Source organism: Bufo bufo, chromosome 3 (genome assembly GCF_905171765.1).
Source record: "Bufo bufo chromosome 3, aBufBuf1.1, whole genome shotgun sequence".
NCBI classification, from domain to species: Eukaryota; Metazoa; Chordata; class Amphibia; order Anura; family Bufonidae; genus Bufo; species Bufo bufo.
In genome coordinates, this window is record NC_053391.1 from 439,478,238 (window position 1) to 439,502,282 (window position 24,045).

At 44.8% G+C, this 24,045-nt stretch overlaps 1 protein-coding gene across 1 annotated transcript in view; it reads left to right on the forward strand.

The window, feature by feature from the left end:
• Positions 1 to 23,701, forward strand: part of CREG2 (cellular repressor of E1A stimulated genes 2) — a 49,226-nt gene extending 25,525 nt beyond the window's left edge. The window contains exons 6-7 of the mRNA XM_040422311.1: positions 21,370 to 21,483; positions 23,452 to 23,701. Of these exons, the coding sequence (XP_040278245.1) occupies positions 21,370 to 21,483; positions 23,452 to 23,593 (256 nt within the window). The 3' untranslated portion in view covers positions 23,594 to 23,701. The remainder of the gene's footprint in view (positions 1 to 21,369; positions 21,484 to 23,451) is intronic.
• Positions 23,702 to 24,045: the final 344 nt, after the last annotated feature.

The window sequence follows — 24,045 nt, forward strand, 5'->3', positions numbered from 1 at the left end:
TTATAGGGGGGTGATCAATGACAGGGGGGTGATCACCCCATATAGACTCCCTGATCACCCCCCTGTCATTGATCACCCCCCTGTCATTGATCACCCCCCTGTCATTGATCACCCCTCTGTAAGGCTCCATTCAGACATTTTTTTGGCCCAAGTTAGCGGAAATTATTTTTTTTTTTCTTACAAAGTCTCATATTCCACTAACTTGTGTCAAAAAATTAAATCTCACATGAACTCACCATACCCCTCACGGAATCCAAATGCGTAAAATTTATTAGACATTTATATTCCAGACTTCTTCTCACGCTTTAGGGCCTCTAGAATGCCAGGGCAGTATAAATACCCCACATGTGACCCCATTTCGGAAAGAAGACACCCCCAGGTATTCCGTGAGGGGCATATTGAGTCCATGAAAGATTGAAATTTTTGTCCCAAGTTAGCGGAAAGGGAGACTTTGTGAGAAAAAAAATAAATATCAATTTCCGCTAACTTGTGCCAAAAAAAAAAAAATTCTATGAACTCGCCATGCCCCTCATTGAATACCTTGGGGTGTCTTCTTTCCAAAATGGGGTCACATGTGGGGTATTTATACTGCCCTGGCATTCTAGGGGCCCCAAAGCGTGAGAAGAAGTCTGGTATCCAAATGTCTAAAAATGCCCTCCTAAAAGGAATTTGGGCACCTTTGCGCATCTAGGCTGCAAAAAAAGTGTCACACATCTGGTATCGCCGTACTCAGGAGAAGTTGGGGAATGTGTTTTGGGGTGTCATTTTACATATACCCATGCTGGGTGAGAGAAATATCTTGGTCAAATGCCAACTTTGTATAAAAAAATGGGAAAAGTTGTCTTTTGCCAAGATATTTCTCTCACCCAGCATGGGTATATGTAAAATGACACCCCAAAACACATTCCCCAACTTCTCCTGAATACAACGATATCACATGTGTGACACTTTTTTGCAGCCTAGGTGGGCAAAGGGGCCCATATTCCAAAGAGCACCTTTCGGATTTCACAGGTCATTTACCTACTTACCACACATTAGGGCCCCTGGAAAATGCCAGGGCAGTATAACTACCCCACAAGTGACCCCATTTTGGAAAGGACACACCCCAAGGTATTCCATGAGGGGCATGGCGAGTTCCTAGAATTTTATATTTTTTGTCACAAGTTAGTGGAAAATGATGATTTTTTTTTTTTTCTTACAAAGTCTTATATTCCACTAACTTGTGACAAAAAATAAAAACTTCCATGAACTCACTATGCCCATCAGCGAATACCTTGGGGTGTCTTCTTTCCAAAATGGGGTCACTTGTGGGGTAGTTATACTGCCCTGGCATTCTAGGGGCCCAAATGTGTGGTAAGGAGTTTGAAATCAAATTCTGTAAAAAATGACCAGTGAAATCCGAAAGGTGCTCTTTGGAATATGGGCCCCTTTGCCCACCTAGGCTGCAAAAAAGTGTCACACATGTGGTATCTCCGTATTCAGGAGAAGTTGGGGAATGTGTTTTGGGGTGTCATTTTACATATACCCATGCTGGGTGAGAGAAATATCTTGGCAAAAGACAACTTTTCCCATTTTTTTATACAAAGTTGGCATTTGACCAAGATATTTCTCTCACCCAGCATGGGTATATGTAAAATGACACCCCAAAACACATTCCCCAACTTCTCCTGAGTACGGCGATACCAGATGTGTGACACTTTTTTTGCAGCCTAGGTGGGCAAAGGGGCCCATATTCCAAAGAGCACCTTTCGGATTTCACTGGCCATTTTTTACAGAATTTGATTTCAAACTCCTTACCACACATTTGGGCCCCTAGAATGCCAGGGCAGTATAACTACCCCACAAGTGACCCCATTTTGGAAAGAAGACATCCCAAGGTATTCGCTGATGGGCATAGTGAGTTCATGGAAGCTTTTATTTTTTGTCACAAGTTAGTGGAATATGAGACTTTGTAAGAAAAAAAAAAAAATCATCATTTTCTGCTAACTTGTGACAAAAAATAAAAAGTTCTATGAACTCACTATGCCCATCGGCGAATACCTTAGGGTGTCTACTTTCCGAAATGGGGTCATTTGTGGGGTGTTTGTACTGTCTGGGCATTGTAGAACCTCAGGAAACATGACAGGTGCTCAGAAAGTCAGAGCTGCTTCAAAAAGCGGGAATTCACATTTTTGTACCATAGTTTGTAAACGCTATAACTTTTACCCAAACCATTTTTTTTTTACCCAAACCATTTTTTTTTTACCCAAACATTTTTTTTTTATCAAAGACATGTAGAACAATAAATTTAGAGCAAAATTTATATATGGATGTAGTTTTTTTTGCAAAATTTTACAACTGAAAGTGAAAAATGTCATTTTTTTGCAAAAAAATCGTTAAATTTCGATTAATAACAAAAAAAAGTAAAAATGTCAGCAGCAATGAAATACCACCAAATGAAAGCTCTATTAGTGAGAAGAAAAGGAGGTAAAATTCATTTGGGTGGTAAGTTGCATGACCGAGCAATAAACCGCTAAAGTTGTGGAGTGCCGATTTGTAAAAAAGGGCCTGGTCTTTAGGGGGGTATAAACCTGTGGTCCTTAAGTGGTTAAGCTGCCATATACCATTTGAAGACCCCCTGATGCACCCCTAGAGTAGAAACTCCCAAAAAATCACCCCATTTTGGAAACTACACCCCTCAAGGTATTCAAAACTGATTTTACAAACTTTTTTTTAACCCTTTAGGTGTTCCACAAGAATTAATGGAAAATGGAGATTAAATTTCAGAATTTCACTTTCTTGGCAGATTTTCCATTTTAATCCATTTTTTCCAGTAACAAAGCAATGGTTAACAGCCAAACAAAACTCCTATTTATTGCCCTGATTCTGTAGTTTACAGAAACACCCCATATGTGGTCGTAAACTGCTGTACGGGCGCACGGCAGGGCGCAGAAGAAAAGGAACGCCATATGGTTTTTGGAAAGTAGATTTCACTGGGATAATTTTAAGCTGCCATGTCACATTATAAGACCCCCTGATGCACCCCTAGAGTAGAAACTCCCCAAAAAATCACCCCATTTTGGAAACTACAGGATAAGGTGGCAGTTTTGTTGGTACTATTTTAGGGTAGATATGATTTTTGGTTGCTCTATATTACTGTTTTTGTAAGGCAAGGTAACCAAAAATAGCAGTTTTGGCACGGTTTTTATTTTTTGTTATTTACAATGTTCATCTGACAAGTTAGATCATGTGGTATTTTTATAGAGCAGGTTGTTACGGATGCAACAATACTAAATATGTATACTTTTTTGGGGTTGTTTGTTTTACATAATAAAGCATTTTTGAAAAAAATCATGTTTTAGTGTCTGCATATTCTGAGAGCCATAGTTTTTTTTATTTTTTGGTCGATTGTTTAGGTAGAGTCTCATTTTTTGCAGGATGAGATGACTGATTGGTATGATTTTGGGGTACATATGACTTTTTGATCGCTTGGTATTACACTTGTAAAGGTATAAGGTGACAAAAAAAAATTTACACTTTTTTTTTTTTATGGTGTTCATCTGAGGGGTTAGTTCATGTGATATTTTTATACAGCAGGTTCTTACAGCTGCAGCAATACCTAATATGTATACTGTTTTTTATTTATTTAAGTTTTCCACAATAACAGCATTTTGAAACAAAAAAAATCATGTTTTAGTGTCTCCATATTCTAAGAGCCATTTTTTTTTATTTTTTGGGCGATTGTTTTACATAGGAGCTCATTTTTTGCGGGATGAGGTGTTGGTTAGATTGGTACTATTTTTGGGGGAATACGCCTTTTTGATCGCTTGCTATTACACTTTTTGTGATGTAAGGGGACAAAAAATTGCTTTTTGACAACTTTTTATTTTATTTTTTTGACTGTGTTCATCTGAGGGGTCAGGTCATGTGGTATTTTCATAGAGCAGGTCGTTACGGACGTGGCAATACCTAATATGTTTACTTTACTTATTTTTATTTATTTAAGTTTTACACAACAATATCATTTTTGAAGCAAAAAAAAAAGTTGTAGATATGTGTACAGGCTGTGTGAGGGCAAATTTTTTGCAGGCCGATCTGTACTTTTAAGTCAATTTGAAGTGTGTGAGTCTTTTTGATCACTTTTTATAAAAAAATTATTGGGGAGTTCAAGTGACCAAAAATTGCGAATTGGCTGTTTTTATTTTATTTTTTCCCCATTACGCCATTTGCAGTAATGCCATTAAGGCCTCATGCACACAACCGGGTTTTTTTGCGGTCCGCAAAAACGGGTTCCGTAGTTCCGTGATCCGTGTCCGTTTTTTCTTCCGTGGGTCTTCCTTGATTTTTGGAGGATCCACGGACATGAAGGAAAGTTTTGTAAGTTTTGCCTGGCCGTGCGGAGCCAAACGGATCCGTCCTGACTTACAATGCAAGTCAATGGGGACGGATCCGTTTGACATTGACACAATATGGTGCAATTGCAAACGGATCCGTCCCCCATTGACTTTCAATGTAAAGTCAGGAGTCCCTATTATACCATCGGATCGGAGTTTTCTCCAATCCGATGGTATATTTTAACTTAAAGTGTCCCCATCACCATGGGAACGCCTCTATGTTAAAATATACCATCGGATTAGAGTTATATCGTGAAAACTCAGATCCGACAGTATATTCTAACACAGAGGCGTTCCCATAGTGATGGGGACGCTTCAAGTTAGAATATACTAAGAACTGTGTACATGACTGCCCCCTGCTGCCTGGCAGCACCCGATCTCTTACATGGAGGTGAATATTCATGAGGGGGCGGAGTTACAATGGAGCAGAGAGACAGCTGTAACCACCTGATGCTGCGCTGCCCCAGGACCCACAGGGCAATGCAGTTGGAAGTCAGGGAAAGATAAACAGATATATAAACAATGAGTGGGGGACCGTTGGAGCCACATAGAAGTGGCGAATATAGCTGAAAATATATGGAGGCACCTTTATTTAGATGTACATTGTGAGTAAACGTGTTTTTTTTTTTTAAAACATTTGGTCCCGGACAACCCCTTTAATTTTCAATATACGGTAACAATACAGTGCTGCCACCTAGTGGCCTGTATTGGTATATTCATCCAATAGACTCTGAAGCCAGCTTTCATGACATCCTCAACAATTCTAACAAATTTAAATCTGCAGTGGTGATATATCCTACCCAGATACCTCAGCTCTATGAGATAACTGAAATCCAGAAAGCTGCAGTGGTTTTAGCAAGGTACAGTTTGCTGAGACAGTTTTGTCTAGATGTTATTCTGGGCTGGATTTCATGTGGACTGGGGGATAGGTTTGGTAGTGGGATCTGCCAGTCCACACCCTTCCACTACATGTATTGTCTTTTGCCGGAGATGATCGCAGGTGAGGCCTGCTGCTGTAATGACGGAGGGATAAAACAACTATCTGTGTAAGGCCTCATGCACACGGCCATTGTTTTGGTCCGCATCCGAGCCGCAGTTTTGGAGGCTCGGATGCGGACCCATTCACTTCAATGCGGCAGCAGAAGATGCAGACAGCACTCTGTGTGCTGTCCGCATCCGTTGCTCCGTTTCGTGGTCCGCAAAAAAAAAAATAACATGTCCTATTCTTGTCCGCACTTTGCGGACAAGAATAGGCAGTTATATTAAAGGCTGTCCATGCCGTTCCACAAATTGCGGAATGCACACGGACGCTATCCGTGTTTTGCGGATCCTTGGTTTGCGGATCCTTGGTTTGCGGACCGCAAAACACACAACGGTCATGTGCATGAGGCCTATGACTGGGAGGGAGAAAGGCTGAGAAAGCCTGAGAGGCTCTGTGTGGTCTCAGCCAGGAGGGCTGAGGGGTCACGAGGCTTTGTAAAGCCTGAAGTTTGGGGGGCCCAGCAATGCCTACGGAAAGAGGGTTGCACGGTCAGAGTCGGGAGGACTTCTGGACCATCTACCCCAAGGGTGCTGGTGTGGTCACAGCCTGGAGGCTGCTGGACCGTATATGGCTGGGGAAGCCAGATCCAATCCCGTGTGTGAACGGCACTCTATAGGTGAGGTAGAGACAACACGTGTATTAGGTAGAGTCTAGACGGGCAGGTGTTTATTTTCAATGTTTTTGTGTGATGGTGCTAAAGTGCCAAAATAAAGCACCTTTTGGATTTGAACCCTGTTGTCAGAGGAGAAGTCTGTGACTGTGACCCCCTGAGAGAGAGTGATCCCTTACACTGCTAAACTCTGTTCCTTTCTGTGGACAACCCCTCCCTCGCTGCTTTGATTAACAGGACCAAGCAGAAGCAAAACAGCAAGAGAGGAGCTGGCCACAGAAAGGAGTAGAGTTTGATTGCAGTGAGAGCAACAGTAGTGCCCTCACCGCACTAAAGGCCTAATCTGCATATTAGGAAAAAGTATCATCATTTAGGGAAACTGCCTCTGAGCAATAAAAGAAAACAATGCTTTAATCAGGAGAACTACAGCTGTGTGTCTATGCAAACAGTTGGATAGAGAGGTTGCTGATGACAGACACCCTTTAACCCCCTAAGGACCCACGCTGTAGATGTACGGCGCAACCGGACGTGACCTGAGGACCAGTGCTGTACATGTACAGCGCGAAGGTCCGCGGGGCTCTGGGGAACGATCGAGGGGAAATTGCGACACAATGGCTGCTCTTACCGGCAGGCAGCCATGCCAGGTGAGGGCAGCATGGTGCTGCACCGCCCCCCTGCAGCTCCAAGCACTGAGATTGGCCGGTCAATGAAGACCGGCACATCGCAGTGCTGGAAGCTGGAAGAAGCATAAGGGCAAGTCGGGGGGAGGTGACCGGTGCTGAACTGGTCAGCACCGGTCTCCTCCGAGGTGAGGCAGGGGACACCAGTGTTTGGGGTCCCCTTCCAGCACTGCGATTGGCTGGAACAAGGCTCCAGCCAATGGCAGCAGTATAGCTGCACAGGAAAGGGCTGAACTTCCCTGCATGCAGCCATTCTAGCAGGTGACTGCATGCAGAGAGGTTCTGTGCCTTTCTGTGCTGCTTGTGGCTTGCTGGGACTTGTGGTGCACCACCACTGCGATTTTAACCCTTTGTTGCTGAAAGAAGAAAAGAAGAAGAACATCTGGAATAGCTGCACTGATTTTTTTTTTTTTTTTTTTTTCATTTGCAGCTGTTCCAGATCCCTAAACCACCATCTGTTTCTGTCCCTTTTCCCACCCCCCTCCCCCATCCTTTTTTTACGGACGCCATTTGGTCCAAGCGCTTTTATTGGTCTTTTTTATTTATTTATTTTTTACAATTTTCCAGCTCTGCACCACTTTTTCTGCGTGCAAGCTGTGACCGCCAAGTGCTGTTCAGTGTATACCTGTCTGATCAGCACCTGGGGATTATTCTTTGCGCTTTTTTTTTTTTTTTGCCAATTTTTCCTTTTTGTTTTGGTTCAAAAAGAAGAAATTGTAGTTAGGGCGTTATATACACTGCTCAAAAAAATAAAGGGAACACAAAAATAACACATCCTAGATCTGAGTTAATTAAATATTCTTCTGAAATACTTTGTTCTTTACATAGTTAAATGTGCTGACAACAAAATCACACAAAATATAAAAAAATGGAAATCAAAATTTTCAACCCATGGAGGTCTGGATTTGGAGTCACACTCAAAATTTAAGTGGAAAAACACACTACAGGCTGATCCAACTTTGATGTAATGTCCTTAAAACAAGTCAAAATAAGGCTCAGTAGTGTGTGTGGCCTCCACGTGCCTGTATGACCTCCCTACAACGCCTGTGCATGCTCCTGATGAGGTGACGGACGGTCTCCTGAGGGATCTCCTCCCAGACCTGGACTAAAGCATCTGCCAACTCCTGGACAGTCTGTGGTGCAACGTGATGTTGGTGGATAGAGCGAGACATGATGTCCCAGATGTGCTCAATTGGATTCAGGTCTGGGGAACTGGCCCGCGTCCATAGCATCAATGCCTTCGTCTTGCAGGAACTGCTGACACACTCCAGCCACATGAGGTCTAGCATTGTCTTGCATTAGGAGGAACCCAGGGCCAACCGCACCAGCATATGGTCTCACAAGGGGTCTGAGGAGCTCATCTCGGTACCTAATGGCAGTCAGGCTACCTCTGCCGAGCTGCTGTGCAGCCCTCCAAAGAAATGCCACCCCACACCATTACTGACCCAATGCCAAACCGGTCATGCTGGAGGATGCTGCAGGCAGAAGAACGTTCTCCACGGCGTCTCAAGACTCTGTCACGTCTGTCACATGTGCTCAGTGTGAACCTGCTTTCATCTGTGAAGAGCACAGGGCGACAGTGGCGAATTTGCCAATCTTGGTGTTCTCTGGCAAATGCCAAACGTCCTGCACGGTGTTGGGCTGTAAGCACAACCCCCACCTGTGGACGTCGGGCCCTCATATCACCCTCATGGAGTCTGTTTCTGACCGTTTGAGCAGACACATGCACATTTGTGGCCTGCTGGAGGTCATTTTGCAGGGCTCTGGCAGTGCTCCTCCTGTTCCTCCTTGCACAAAGGCGGAGGTAGCTGTCCTGCTGCTGGGTTGTTGCCCTCCTATGGCCTCCTCCACATCTCCTGATGTACTGGCCTGTCTCCTGGTAGCGCCTCCATGCTCTGGACACTACGCTGACAGACACAGCAAACCTTCTTGCCACAGCTCGCATTGATGTGCCATCCTGGATAAGCTGCACTACCTGAGCCACTTGTGTGGGTTGTAGACTCCGTCTCATGCTACCACTAGAGTGAAAGCACCGCCAGCATTCAAAAGTGACCAAAACATCAGCCAGGAAGCATAGGAACTGAGAAGTGGTCTGTGGTCACCACCTGCAGAACCACTCCTTTATTGGGGGTGTCTTGCTAATTGCCTATAATTTCCACCTGTTGTCTATCCCATTTGCACAACAGCATGTGAAATTGATTGTCACTCAGTGTTGCTTCCTAAGTGGACAGTTTGATTTCACAGAAGTGTGATTGACTTGGAGTTACATTGTGTTGTTTAAGTGTTCCCTTTATTTTTTTGAGCAGTGTATATATATATATATATATATATAAAAAAAAATATATATATATATATATATATATATACAGTACAGACCAAAAGTTTGGACACACCTTCTCATTCAAAGAGTTTTCTTTATTTTCATGACTATGAAGGCATCAAAACTATGAATTAACACATGTGGAATTATATACATAACAAACAAGTGTGAAACAACTGAAAATATGTCATATTCTAGGTTCTTCAAAGTAGCCACCTTTTGCTTTGATTACTGCTTTGCACACTCTTGGCATTCTCAGGTCATCTGGCGCAGCAACCCATCACTCTCCTTCATGGTCAAATAGCCCTTACTTTCAAAGTTTTCCCAATTTTTCGGCTGACTGACTGACCTTCATTTCTTAAAGTAATGATGGCCACTCGTTTTTCTTTACTTAGCTGCTTTTTTCTTGCCATAATACAAATTCTAACAGTCTATTCAGTAGGACTATCAGCTGTGTATCCACCTGACTTCTCCTCAACGCAACTGATGGTCCCAACCCCATTTATAAGGCAAGAAATCCCACTTATTAAACCTGACAGGGCACACCTGTGAAGTGAAAACCATTTCAGGGGACTACCTCTTGAAGCTCATCAAGAGAATGCCAAGAGTGTGCAAAGCAGTAATCAAAGCAAAAGGTGGCTACTTTGAAGAACCTAGAATATGACATATTTTCAGTTGTTTCACACTTGTTTGTTATGTATATAATTCCACATGTGTTAATTCATAGTTTTGATGCATTCAGTGTGAATCTACAATTTTCATAGTCATGAAAATAAAGAAAACTCTTTGAATGAGAAGGTGTGTCCAAACTTTTGGTCTGTACTGTATATATATATATATATATATATATATATACAGAGTTATTTACATCTGCACATTTTTATTTTTTATTTTTTGTGAAAAAAGACCTGCAGTTAGTGGTAGTTACCAATTCTCCTTTGCCGAGATAATCCATTCCACCTGACAGGTGTGGCATATCAAGGTGCTGATTAGACAGCATGAATATTGCACAGGTGTGCCTTAGACTGCCCACAATAAAAGACAACTCTGAAATGTGCAGTTTGATCACACAGCACAATGCCACAGATGTCGCAACGTTTGAGGGAGCGTGCAATTGGCATGCTGACTGCAGGAATGTCTACCAGAGCTGTTGCCCGTGCAATGAATGTTCATTTCTCTACCATAAGCCATCTCCAAAGGTGTTTTAGAGAATTTGGCAGTACATCCAACTAGCCTCACAACCACAGACCACGTGTAACCACACCAGCCCAGGAACTCCACATCCAGCATGTTCACCTCCATGATCGTCTGAGACCAGCCACCCGGACAGCTGCAGCAACAATCAGTTTGCATAACCAAAGAATTTCTGCACAAACTGTCAGAAACCGTCTCAGGGAAGCTCATCTGCATGCTCGTCGTCTTCATCGGGGTCTGGACCTGACTGCAGTTCGTCGTCATAACCGACTTGAGTGGGCAAATGCTCACATTCGATGGCGTCTGGCACATTGGAGAGGCGTTCTGTTCACAGATGAGTCCCGGTTTTCACTGTTCAGAGCAGATGGCAGTCAGCGTGTGTGGCGTAATGTGGATGAGCGGTTTGCTGACGTCAACGTTGTGGATCGAGTGGCCCATGGTGGCAGTGGGGTTATGGTATGGGCATACCATGCCCCACCCAGTGGGGAAATTAATGGAAACCCCAACCAGTGGGGAAATTAATGGAAACCATACTTAAGGAGAGGATTGTAGAACATCTAAAATCCCAAGGATTGAAAGATGAAAAACAGCATGGGTTTACTTCAGGGAGATCATGTCCAACTAATCTTATAGATTTTTTTGATTGGGTGACTAAAATAATAGATGGCAGAGGTGCAGTAGACCGCTTATCTAGACTTTAGTAAGGCTTTTGATACTGTCCCACATAGAAGGCTTATCAATAAATTGCAGTCTTTGTGCTTGGACTCCGATATTGTTGAATGGATTAGGCAGTGGCTGAGGGACAGACAACAGAGGGTTGTAGTCAATGGAGTATATTCAGACCATGGTGTTGTTACCACTGGGGTACCTGAGGGATCTATTCTGGGACCCATATTGTTTAATATCTTTATCAGCGAAATTGCAGAAGGCCTCGATGGTAAGGTGCAGTGATGGCCAGTTCGCATTATTCGCGAACACATGCGGGCTGCCATCTTTTCTCACAAGTCCGGCGAGGCACAGGTAAGCCCTTACCTGTGCCTGTGCCGCAAGCTGGTCTGAAATCAAATGTGGTCAGCGGGAGCAGGCAGTTCCGAGAACAGCCGTCGGGGACCGTTCTTGGAACTGCCTGCTCCGGCTGACCGCATTTGTTTCAGAACGGCTCGCGACACAGGCACAGGTAAGGGCTTACCTGTGCCTCGCCGGTCTTGTGAGAAAAGATGGCAGCCCGCATGTGTTCGCGGGCGAACAATGCGAACTGGCCATCACTGGTAAGGTGTGTCTTTTTGCTAATGACACAAAGATTTGTAACAGGGTTAATGTTCCTGGAGGTATACACCAAATGGAAAAGGATTTAGGAAAACTAGAGGAATGGTCAAAAATCTGGAAACTAAAATTTAATGTTGATAAATGCAAGATAATGCACCTGGGGCATAAAAACCCAAGAGCAGAATATAAACTCAGTGATACAGTCCTAACCTCAGTATCTGAGGAAAGGGATTTAGGGGTCATTATTTCAGAAGACTTAAAGGTAGGCAGACAATGTCATAGAGCAGCAGAAAATGCTAGCAGAATGCTTGGGTGTATAGGGAGAGGCATTACCAGTAGAAAGAGGGAGGTGCTCATGCCGCTCTCCAGAGCACTAGTGAGACCTCATTTGGAGTATTGTGCTCAGTACTGGAGACCATATCTCCAGAAGGATATTGATACTTTGGAGAGAGTTCAGAGAAGAGCTACTAAACTGGTACATGGAGTGCAGGATAAAACTTACCAGGAAAGGGTAAAGGGGTTATCCCATCTTAGACAATGGGGGCATATCGCTAGGATATGCCCCCACTGTCTGATAGGTGCGGGTCCCACCTCTGGGACCCACACCTACAAGGAGAACGGAGCCGGGGAGAGTTGTGGCTGGAGGACCCCGGGTTTCCCGGGGTCCGTCCAGCACCAGGCGCAGCTCCCCGCCTCTCCCATTGAAGTGAATGGGAGCGCACCGCGCATGCGCGGCCACCGCTCCTATTCATTTTTATGGGGCCGACGAAAATAGGCGAGCCAGCGGCGGCTCCATAGAAATAAATGGAGGGCGGCTGCGCATGTGCAGTGCGCCCTCCTCAAGTTTCTGCACTCCGTTCTCCTTGTACTGTAGGTGCGGGTCCCAGAGGTAGGACCCGCACCTATCAGACAATGGGGGCATATCCTAGCGATATGCCCCCATTGTCTAAGATGGGATAACCCCTTTAAAGGACCTTAACATATATAGCTTGGAAGAAAGACAAGACAGAGGGGATATGATAGAAACTTTTAAATACATAAAGGGAATCAACACGGTAAAAGAGGGGAGAATATTTAAAAGAAGAAAAACTGCTACAAGAGGACACAGTTTTAAATTAGAGGGGCAAAGGTTTAGGGTACTTTCACACTAGCGTTTTTCTTTTCCGGCACTGAGTTCCGTCAAAAGGGCTCAATGCCGGAAAAGAACTGATCAGGTATATCCCCATGCATTCTGAATGGAGAGCAATCCGTTCAGGATGCATCAGGATGTCTTCCGTTCAGTCATTTTGACTGATCAGGCAACAGATAAAACCGCAGGATGCTACAGTTTTATCTCCGGCCAAAAAAACTGAAGACTTGCCTGAATGCTGATTTTTTTTTTTCCCCATAGGAATGTATTTGTGCCAGATCCGGCATTCAAAATACCGGAATTCCGGATCCATCCTTCCGGTCTGCGCACCTGAAAGACAGATCCAGCGACGGAACTGCTTGCCGGATCACTCTGCCGCAAGTGTGAAAGTAGCCTTAAAAGTAATATCAGGAAGTATTACTTTACTGAGAGAGTAGTGGATGCATGGAATAGCCTTCCTGCAGAAGTGGTAGCTGCAAATACAGTGAAGGAGTTTAAGCATGAATGGGATAGGCATAAGGCCATCCTTCATATAAGATAGGGCCAGGGGCTATCCATAGTATTTAGTATATTGGGCAGACTAGATGGGCCAAATGGTTCTTATCTGCCGACACATTCTATGTTTCTATGTAAGGCAAAACTGTGCACATTTCAGAGTGGTCTTTTATTGTGGGCAGTCTAAGGCACACCTGTGCAATATTCATGCTGTCTAGTCAGCACCTTGATATGCCACACCTGTGAGGTGGGATGGATTATCTCGGCAAAAATAAGTGCTCACTAACACAGATTTAGACAGATTTGTGAACAATATTTGAGAGTAAAGGGTCTTTTGTGTATGTAGAAAATGTTTCAGATCTTTGAGTTCAGCTCATGCAAAATGGGAGCAAAACCGAAAGTGTTGCGTTTATAATTTTGTTCAGTATATATATATATATATATATATATATATATATATATCCGGAAAAACGAGCGGCACTCCAATAGATAAAAGTAAGTGAACCTTTATTCACCCAGGTTGCACCACCTGGGTGAATAAAGGTTCACTTACTTTTATCTATTGGAGTGCCGCTCGTTTTTCCAGGTTTATACATCGGGGTAAGAAGCCTATCCCCCTTGGGACGTGCACCCTATTTTTTGTACTCATTTATACCAGTGCCGCCATTTTTCTTGAACTATATATATATATATATATATATATATATATATATATATATGAATTTCAGTTAGTGTCAGTTTAGAATTTTGCACGAATACACCATCTGTGTACGTGCATTTTGCAACCACTGAGCACTGATCCGTAGAATCCTTTACTGAACGCGTCTGCTCAGTTTGCACTGCAAGTTTTATTTTTTTGTGCAGCAAAGACTTTTTTTGTGTTGAAGACTTTTTTTTTTACACTTTTTTTCTATATTTAATTTCTAATTTATTACAAGCCCCTTTAAATGTGAAAACACAACATACATACCCCTCACATTAAATAAAGGTTTACACATTTTACACGTCACACCCCAATAAAATAAAAATGTCCAATTCATCCCAACGAGTATACTCAGCTGAAGAGTCATATGCCATCCTTGCTTCTGATACTGAGTCTGCCAGTGAGGGAGAAGAGGATGCTACTTTCCTCTACTCCTCTACTCCCTCATTATCATCATCCGCTGATGAGGGACCCTCTACAATGCGCCCCAGTGTAGCAGCGGAGGCAGCCCCCCAGAGTAAACCCTTATGAACCCCACATCCTGACAATTGTCAGCCCCAAATTCCTGAGTTTGAGGGCAACTCAGGAATTCAGATAGATTGTGCGGGCTTCACAGAAACTGATTTTTTTCAAAATCTTCTTCTCTGAAGATTTTGTAAATGTAATGGTGGCCCAAACCAATTTATACGTCCAACAATTCATTGCTCAGAACCCTACATCAGCATACGCTAGACCCCTAGGTTGGACCCCAGTAAGTGCAGCAGAGATGATGACGTTTTGGGGACTCATGCTGCATATGGGCGTTGTAAAAAAAACTAACGTTAAACAATATTGGAGTTCGGACATTTTCTACCAGACTCCAATTTACAGTAACACCATGGCCCGAAAGCGATTTGAGTCAATTAGGAAATTCCTACACTACAACGACAATTCACAGTGCCCACCCCAAAACGACCCAAAATTTGACCTTCTGTTCAAAGTTAGGCCTGTCATTGACCACTTTAACACCAAGTTTGCTGAGGTGTACAACCCAGATAAAAATGTCTGTGTAGATGAGTCCCTATTACTCTTCAAAGGGAGGATTAGATTCCGCCAGTACCTGCCTAGCAAACGGGCAAGGTATGGCATAAATATATACAAACCTTGTGAGAGTAGCTCCGGGTACACCCACAAGTTCCGCATTTACGAATGGTAAGATTCCCCTATCCTAGGAGTTAGTGGGAAGATTGTGAGGGACTTACTGCACCCACTGCTGGATAAGGGTTACCACCTCTATGTGGATAACTAATATACCAGCATACCCCTATTCATGTCCCTAACTGCCAGAGGTACTGTGGCTTGCGGCACAGTGTGGAAAAATCAGAGATGCCTCCCTAGATCCCTGACAGGGCAACCACTGAGAATGGGTGAAAGTAGGGCTCTCCTCCACGAGAACATGCTGGTGGTTAAGTACAAGGACAAGAGGGATGTCCTTGTACTGACCACTATTCACACTAACACCAGCTCCCCTGCTCCTGTACAAGGTACCACAACCACTGGCCCCAAACCAGTTTGTATCCTGGACTACAACAGGCACATGGGAGGGGTGGATCTTGCAAATCAACTTCTGAAGCCCTACAGTGCCACATGAAAAACTAAAGTGTGGTACAAAAAGCTGGCCGTACATTTTGTACAGATGGCAATGTGCAATGCATACGTACTATTTCAGTTTGAAGGCCACACAGGAACTTTCCTTCAGTTCCAAGAGGTGGTTATCAAGGCCCTAATTTTTCAAACCCAGACCGGGGAGGGTCCCAGTACTTCAGGAAGTCATGGTGCCCGTGTTGTACCAGGGCAACATTTTCCAGGTCAAGTCCCCCAGACAGCAAGTAAGGGAAGGACCCAAAAAAGATGCAGGGTGTGTTCCAAAAGGGGGATAAGGAAAGACACCATTTACCACTGCAAAACCTGCCCTGAAAAACCTGGCCTGTGCATGGAGGAGTGTTTTAAAATCTACCACTCATTCATAGAGTATTAATTTAATTTCATCCTTTATGCTCCCTGTAATATTTTATATTTCTGATTTAGTCCACCTCGCTTGCATATCCACTTTCCAACAACCACTACATATTCTTTTCTGTGAGACAACTGTTAGGTCAAAAGTGCCCTTTCCACCCCTTAAAAGGTTCATACGGGGGTTCTCTTTCCAAAATGGGGTCACTTTTTGGGGTTTTTAATTTCTGGGGACCTCAGGAATCTTTTAAATGCGACATGGCACCTAAATCAATGTCTGCCAATTCAGGTCAGCAAAATCCATATTTTGCTGTTTGACTCTAGAGCCCTGCGCCCATACATCATTTTTTGAGCACTTGCCGTATTAGGGGGGGGGGGGGGGGGGAGTGGGGAACAAAATGTGGGGTGCAGAATGGGGTCACTTTTTGGGGGGTTTACACTGTAGGCAGTGGCGTTGCTAGGGCTGGTGTCACCCGGTGCGGTAGAAAATGGTGTCACCCCAACCTGCCCCGCAGCTCACCTGGTGTCACCCCAACCTGCCAACCGCAGCTCACCTGGTCCTGGTTCTGTCTGCAGCAGCTGTCTTCTCCTCTGTGTGGTCCTGATATCTTCTCTCTGCTTCAATCTGGTTTGAGGACTGTACTTTTCGCCCTATAAGATGCACATAGGTTTTAGAGGAGTATAATAAGAAACAATATTTTCCATTATACCTCAGGTTAGACCCCCATATCAGCCGTCAGCACCCCATCCATCATGCCCATGTCAGCCGTCAGCACCCCATCATGCCCATGTCAGCCCCCATCCATCATTACCCCCCATGTCAGCCATCAGCCCCCCATGTCAGCCATCATGCCCCCCATGTCAGCCATCATGCCCCCCATGTCAGCCGTCAGCACCCCATCCATCATGCCCATGTCAGCCGTCAGCCACCATCCATCATGCCCCCCATGTCAGCCATCATGACCTTATGTCAGCCGTCAGCACCCCATGTCAGCAGTCAGCCATCAGCCCCCCATGTCAGCACCCCATCCATCATGCCCATGTCAGCCGTCAGCACCCATCCATCATTACTCCCATGTCAGCCATCAGCCCCCCATGTCAGCCATCATGCCCCCCATGACAGCCGTCAGCCCCCATCCATTATGCTCCCTAATGGGGGACAATGTTGGAGTCTGCACCATCAGGGGGGGTGACATGATGAGGGACAATGTTGGAGTCGGTGGCACAGACATTTCTTCTCTTCCCCTCCAGGCTCCATGGCACAGACATGTTTGTACATTTTGTCCCCCATCTCCCCCTCTCTGTTACAATTACAATACATTTACAGTGTCAGTACCTGATATATCACTGGGGTCTGGCTGGAGTGGGGTCAGTCTGGTCCTGGCTCCAATCTCAGCTGGCTCTGCCTTAAGGTGTCTTCTCCAACAGTCGTGCCACTGTGTTCTTCTGCTGCCAGCCTGGAGGGGCAGCTTTTACAGGCCACAGCAGACAGAGGCAGAGCAGCTCCGCCTCCTCTCCTCCCTCCGCCGCGGCCCCACTGACAGTCAGTGACGCCTCCTTTGGCCTGAGCCGGCACACATGTAGGCAGGATAGCCGCAGGCCCGCTGCCGCTGCCCGCACTGTAAGTAAAATTTAAATAGTATGTAAGGCCCCCGGACTTACTGCCGAAGTGCAATTTCAATGTGTTACACAAGCATGTCAAACTCAAAGGCTAACATGGGCCAAAAAAACAAAATTTTAGTTTATGTGGGCCGCATAAAAAAAAAAAAAATTTTTTTTTACAATATAATGCAGACGGATCCGTTCTGAACGGATCCACCGTCTGCATTATATGAGCGGATCCGTCTCAGACGGATCCGCTTTGAACGCAAGTGTGAAAGTAGCCTTAGGGGCGAGAACCTGGGATCTTTCATCCCTTGTCCTATTCAGCTCTATCAGGGTGAATAGGACTTCACACTGTCCCTGCTGCTCTGTGCCTTGTGCACACAGCATCAGGGATGTTACCATGGCAACCAGGGCTTCTGTAGCGTCCTGGCTGCCATGGTAACTGATCGGAGCCCCAGGCTTACACAGCTGGGGCTCCGATCAGAAGCTGCCACTGCACCACCAATGAGGGGGAGGGGAGAGGTCCCTGTGGCCACTGCCACCAATGATTTTAATACTGGGGGGGGGTTGAGAGGGGCTGGCGCACTGTGCCACCAATGATTTTAATGGGATGGGGGGTTGAGGGGGGGGGCACACTGCACCACCAATGATAAATTACCCCTTTATACAGGAGGCTGGTACTGGCAGATCAGCAGTTAACCCCTCAGGTGCGGCACCTAAGGGGTTAACTGCCTCTGATCGCAGCTCCCTGTCAGCGGAAGGGTGCCGGCAATGCGATTCTGCTGCCGGCACCCGCCTCCTGTATTGTGTTAAAGACTGACTTTCACTATCAGGCCACACAGAGCGGTGCCCAGCGATGTCTCAGCACTCACCATTAGTCCTGGGCGCCGCTCCGTTCGCCTTCAGTGCTCCATTACTGTCTCCTCTCCTGCTCCACATGCTGCTGATTACTATCGGAGCGATGGGAGGAGACATCAGCTTCACTAGTGGGCGTTCCTTCTTCCTGGCTGTAGCGCTGTCCAATCGCAGCGCAGGGAGAAGGAACGCCCACTAGTGAAGCTGATGTCTCCTCCCATCGCTCCGATAGTAATCAGCAGCATGTGGAGCAGGAGAGGAGACAGTAATGGAGCACTGCAGGCGAACGGAGCGGCGCCCAGGACTAATGGTGAGTGCTGAGACATCGCTGGGCGCCGCTCTGTGTGGGAAATGGGAATAGTCCTATCATTGGTGGCTCAGTGCGCCCGCCCCTCCTCCCCCCCCTCTCTTCTCATTGGTGGCAGCGGCAGCGGCAGCAGCACAGGGGGAGGGAGGACAGCTTCCTTCTCCCCGTGCTGCTGAGAGAACATGAGCGCGCCGATAGTAGCGCGCTCATGTTCAGAGATACTAGACTGCCGGGCCGCAAAGATATTCATTGCGGGCCGCATGTTTGACACCCATGGCAGCCAGACCTACCAAGGTGATTAATGAAATGATGTAACACATTGAAATTGCACTTCGGCAGTAAGTCAGTCCGGGCCTCAGGCGGCCGGGTGACACCCCATCAGACTGGTGTCACCCGGTGCGGCCCGCACCCCCCTTGCAACGCCACTGACTGTAGGGCCACCTCAGGGTGTCTTCATATGCGACACAGGTCCCAATTTCTATTCCAGCTAAATCCGCTCTCTAAAAGCCATATGGTGCTCCTTCCTCTCTGAAGCCTGCTGTGCGCCCATACATAATTTTTGAGCACATATGGGGTGTTGCTGTATTCGGGGGGAACTGGTGAACAAAATGTGGGGTGAATTTTGTATTGTTACCTTCTGGGAAGTGAAAAATGTGGGTGTAAAACAACTTTTTTGTTAAAAAAAAAAAGAAGCACTTTTTCATTTTCACTGCCAAGTGTTTCCTAAGGGCTCATGCACACGACAGTGTGCTGGCCGGGCCCGTGCTGCGGACTGCAAATTGCAGTCCGCAATGAATGAGCACCAACCCTGGGGAAGCCGCATGCTGATCGCGGACCCATTCACTTGAATGGGATCCGCATTCGACGGGCCGCACCGCAAAAAAGTAGTGCATGCACTACTTTTTTGCGGTGCGGAGGCATGGCCAGAAACACCACAGAAGCACTCCGTAGTGCTTCCGTGGGGTTTCAATCCGTGCTTCCGCAACGCATCTCCGGGTTTGCGGACCCATTCAAGTGAATGGGTCCACATTCGTGATGCGGGATGCACACGGCCGATGCCCCCGTGTATTGAGGACCCCCCGTATGCGGGCTGCAGTACGCCCACGGTAGGGCAACAGCCGTGTGCATGAGCCCTAATTCTGTGAAACGCCTGATGGGTCAAAGTGCTCACTACACACCTTGAAATATTCCTTGAGGGGTGTAGTTTCCGGAATGCGCTCACTTTTTGGCGGCTTACACTGTAGGGCCACCTCAGGGTGTCTTCATATGTGACATAGCTCCAAAGCTCTAATTACCATTCCAGCTAAATCCACTCTCCAAAAGCCATATGGTGCTGCTTCCACTCTGAAGCCTGCTGTGTGCCCATACATCAGTTTTTGAGCACACATGGGGTGTTTCTGTAAACTCCATATTCAGGGTAATAGATTTAGAGTTTTGTTTAGCTGTTAACCCTTGATGTGTTGCAGAAAAAATAGATTAAAATTTCAAATCTGATAAAAAAAATAAGAAATTTTGAAATTTCATTCCCATTTTCTTTTAATTCTCGTGGGGCACCTAAAGGGTTAACAAAGTTTGTAAAATCAGTTTTGAATAACTTGAGGGGTATAGTTTCTCAAATGGGTTGATTTATAGGTGGTTTCTAATATGTAAGCCCCAGAAAGTGACTTCATAACTGAACTGGTCCTGAAAAAATTGGATTTTGTAAATTTTTGAATTTTTTTTTTAAGATTTGCTTCTAAACTTCTAAGCCTTCTAACGTCCTAAAAAAATAAAAAGTAATTTTCAAAATGATCAAAACATGAAGTAGACATATGAGGAATGTAAAGTAATAACTATTTTTGGATGTATTACTATCTATTATGAAAGTAGAGAAATTTAAATTTGTAAATTTGGGATTTTTTCATAAATAAAGGTGAAATATATTGACTCAAATTTATGACTTTCATGAAGTACAATATGTGACAAGAAAACAATCTCAGAATGGCCTGGATAAGTAAAAGTGTTTTAAATTTATCACCACATAAAGTGACACATGTCAGATTTGCTAAAAATGGCCCGGTCCTTAAGGTGAAAAATGGCTGGGTCCTAAAGGGGTTAAATATTGTCGTTCTAATTTCAGAGGTAAACATTCTAAATGGGAGAGCAGAGTAATCTCAGTTTATGGCAATACTGGACAGGGAAAGGTTATCTGCAACTTAATCCTCATTAGAATAATAGTTGGAAGATTGGAATGACTGACTGAATGACAACTCTGTTAGGCTACTTTCACACTAGCGTTTTTACTGGATCCGTCAGGGTCCAGCAAAAACGCTTCCGTTACAGATAATACAACCATCTGCAACCGTTATAAACGGATCCGGTTGTATTATCTTTAACATTGCCAAGACGGATACATCATGAACTCCATTGAAAGTCAATGGGGGACGGATCAGTTTTCTATTGTGTCAGATAAAACTGATCCGTCCCCATTGACTTGCATTGTGGTTCATACCAGATCCGTCTTGCTCCCCATCCCAGGACGAAAAGCAAACTACAACATGTTGTGGTTTGCTCTCCGATATGGGAACGCAACGGAACGGAATGCATTTTGGAGTATTCCGTCCTGTTCAGTTTAGTTATGTCCCCATTGACAAGGAATGGCAGAGTGGGTAGTCCAAGCCATTTCATGTGTGTCAACCCATGACCAGGAAGTGGAGAGCTGCGGCCCGGAAAGCTTATTTGAGACTCTTTAATGGTTTGGGATTTCTTATTTTTCTTGCAGAAAATAAATAAGGCATTTGTTGGTGTTGTATTTACAGAGAGACTGTCACAGACCCACAGGATCCACAATGCGCTGCATTAACACTCATAGGCCAAATGGTGAATGTACCACCAGAGGGAACAGACTTTGCCAAGAAAGCTCTATATTCCAGGTATCAACTTTGTTTTAACATAAAATGCTAAGCATACCATGCCAAGTGTAGCTTAAAGGGGTTGTCTCATCTTAGACATTGGTGCAATATTCCTAGAATATGCCACCAATGTCAGATAGGTGTGGGTCATACCTGCACCTATGTCCATAATGCAAATGCATGGCCACCCTCCATTCATTTCTATGGCACTGCCAAAAATGGCCGAGAGCTGGCTTGGCTATCTCCGGCAGTCCCATAGAAGTCAAAGGAGGGGTGGCTGCACTTGTGCGGTGCGATCTCCATTCATTTTATCGGACTTCTGAACATAGCCGAGCGTTCTTGCCTGGCTATTTTTGGAATTCCAACAGAAATAAATGGAGAGCACAGTGCGTTCTCCTTCAGTTTGGTGGGCCCATTCTGGAGCCAGGTGCGGGTCTCAGAAGTCGTACCTTCACCTATCTGACTTTGATGGCATATCCTAGTGATATGCCATCCCAGTCTGAGATGGCACAATCGCTTTCGGCCTCGTTCACATTTTCACATCCATTTGACGTCCAAGGAAAAATCCATCCGTGTTTCATTTGTTAAGATGTCCTTGAAGGATCTGTGTCTGGTCCGTGTGTCCGTTTTTTGCTCTCCATGTGTCATACGCATTCCATGGACACTACTGAGCTGAAAATTAATTTCCAGAGCATCAGCTATCAAGGGGTCAGTGATAAGCAGATCAAACATGGAAGTCTTCTGTTGTGTCAGTGATTTTTTACAGACCCATAGACTTAAATAGATGTGGTTGGTCCGCATATCAGGCCAAACTAGCACTAGTTCCTGTGATTCTTTCACTGACCCATAGTCAGTAAAAAAAAATACTGATGTGTGAACAAATAACTTAAAGTCAATAGGGACATGTGCTGTCCGTGGAAAATGCAAACTGCACACGTCAGTGAAAAATGAAAAATATAAACTAGGGCTTAAAGGGGTATTCTCATCACAGACAATGGGGGCATATCGCTAGGATACAATGAGAACCGAGCAGGGAAATGAACGGAGGGCACACTGCGCATGCGCAGCCGCCCTCCATTCATTTCTATGGGGCCGACAAAAATAGCCGAGCGCTGGCTCGGCTATTTCTGTCTACCCGATAGAAATTAATGGGAGCAGTGGCTGCGCGTGTGTGCTCCTATTCACTTCTATGGGAGCAGCGCTTGGTGGTGGACGGACCCCAGGAAATCCGGGCTCCTCCAGCCACAGCTCTCTCCGTTCTCGTTGTAGGTGCGGGTCCCAGAGGTGGGACCCGCACCTATCAGACAATGGGGGCATATCTTAGTGAGCACAGCCATATTAGTTGTCACTTTTGAATCAATTTCTTAGTAGGACTGTATGCTCTATCAATCATCCGTTTCTTAAAAAAAAAAAGTGCTACAACTGCATTTCCTGCATATAAAAATAATTCCAAACTTACACTGATTGTCCTTTGGAGTAACACCAGCACATGAACTCACTATATGGCAGTAGGTTTCTGTGTTGGTGAATTTTTTTGACATGCACCTGACTGCTAATGTCTCTAATAGTGATACCACCTGGCTGGTAAACCAATGGCTGGGCTAGAGGTGTGAGATACCTCCTTGCTTCTAACCGTATATTGTTACCGCAATATTACTGTATATCTCAGGCTGTTTAGCAGCTAGAGCTAATGCCTGCAGAGCTCACTCCTAACCAAGTTTCTAAGAGCTATATCTGGGCTGTCAAGTCAGCTTGATTCTGTTCCGTATCTGCAGGACTTTTTTAAAAATGGAAACATGACAGAAAGAAGCTTCCTGTATAAAATCTGTTTGCATTGCAATATAATTGTGCCATTAGTTGACGATTCATTTTTTAACTTTGCAATTTTGACCTTGCCAACCAAGGCCCAAACCTGGAAAAAGACTTGTGCGTGATATAATCTCCAACCTAAATAGGCAAATATTCATTTTTATCTTCTGTCTATCACAGGCATCCTGTTATGAAAAAGTGGTCTCAGAGTTACAGCTGCCTTCTCATGAAGATGACCATAGATCACATCTATGTGACAGACTGCTCAGGAGGGGTGTACAGCCTCCCACTGGAAGATTATTACAAAGTGAATGCAAAATAAGAGGGACGGTTCTTCACTGTTACATAGCATGACCCTACACTTGACAACAGTTTATGAAATTTCAACAAAAAGACTGACATTTACCTACTTGCCAACAGTGTCATTGCATTGAAGCAGCCACTGTATGTCTCTGTACACGTGTTTCAGAGAGTATATATGTACTGAAGTATTTTGTCCATTGTGCTAAAACCATTGAACTTTAATAATGAACAAAAAGAGTGTTTTCGATGTCAGACATAATTCTCTAATGAGGCAAAAATGAAGTCAGCAAAGTGTAATATACACAGTATTACAACCTAAGGACCACTGATTATAGAAGTATCCTGTTCCATCCTGCAGTAAACAGTTTCAGATGCCCAGCAATGAGTTCCAAACTTGACCCAAAAGCCATCCACAAATGTAGCTGCCAATTTTGTCTTTTTTGGCAAAATTATTAGCTGGGATTTTTGCAT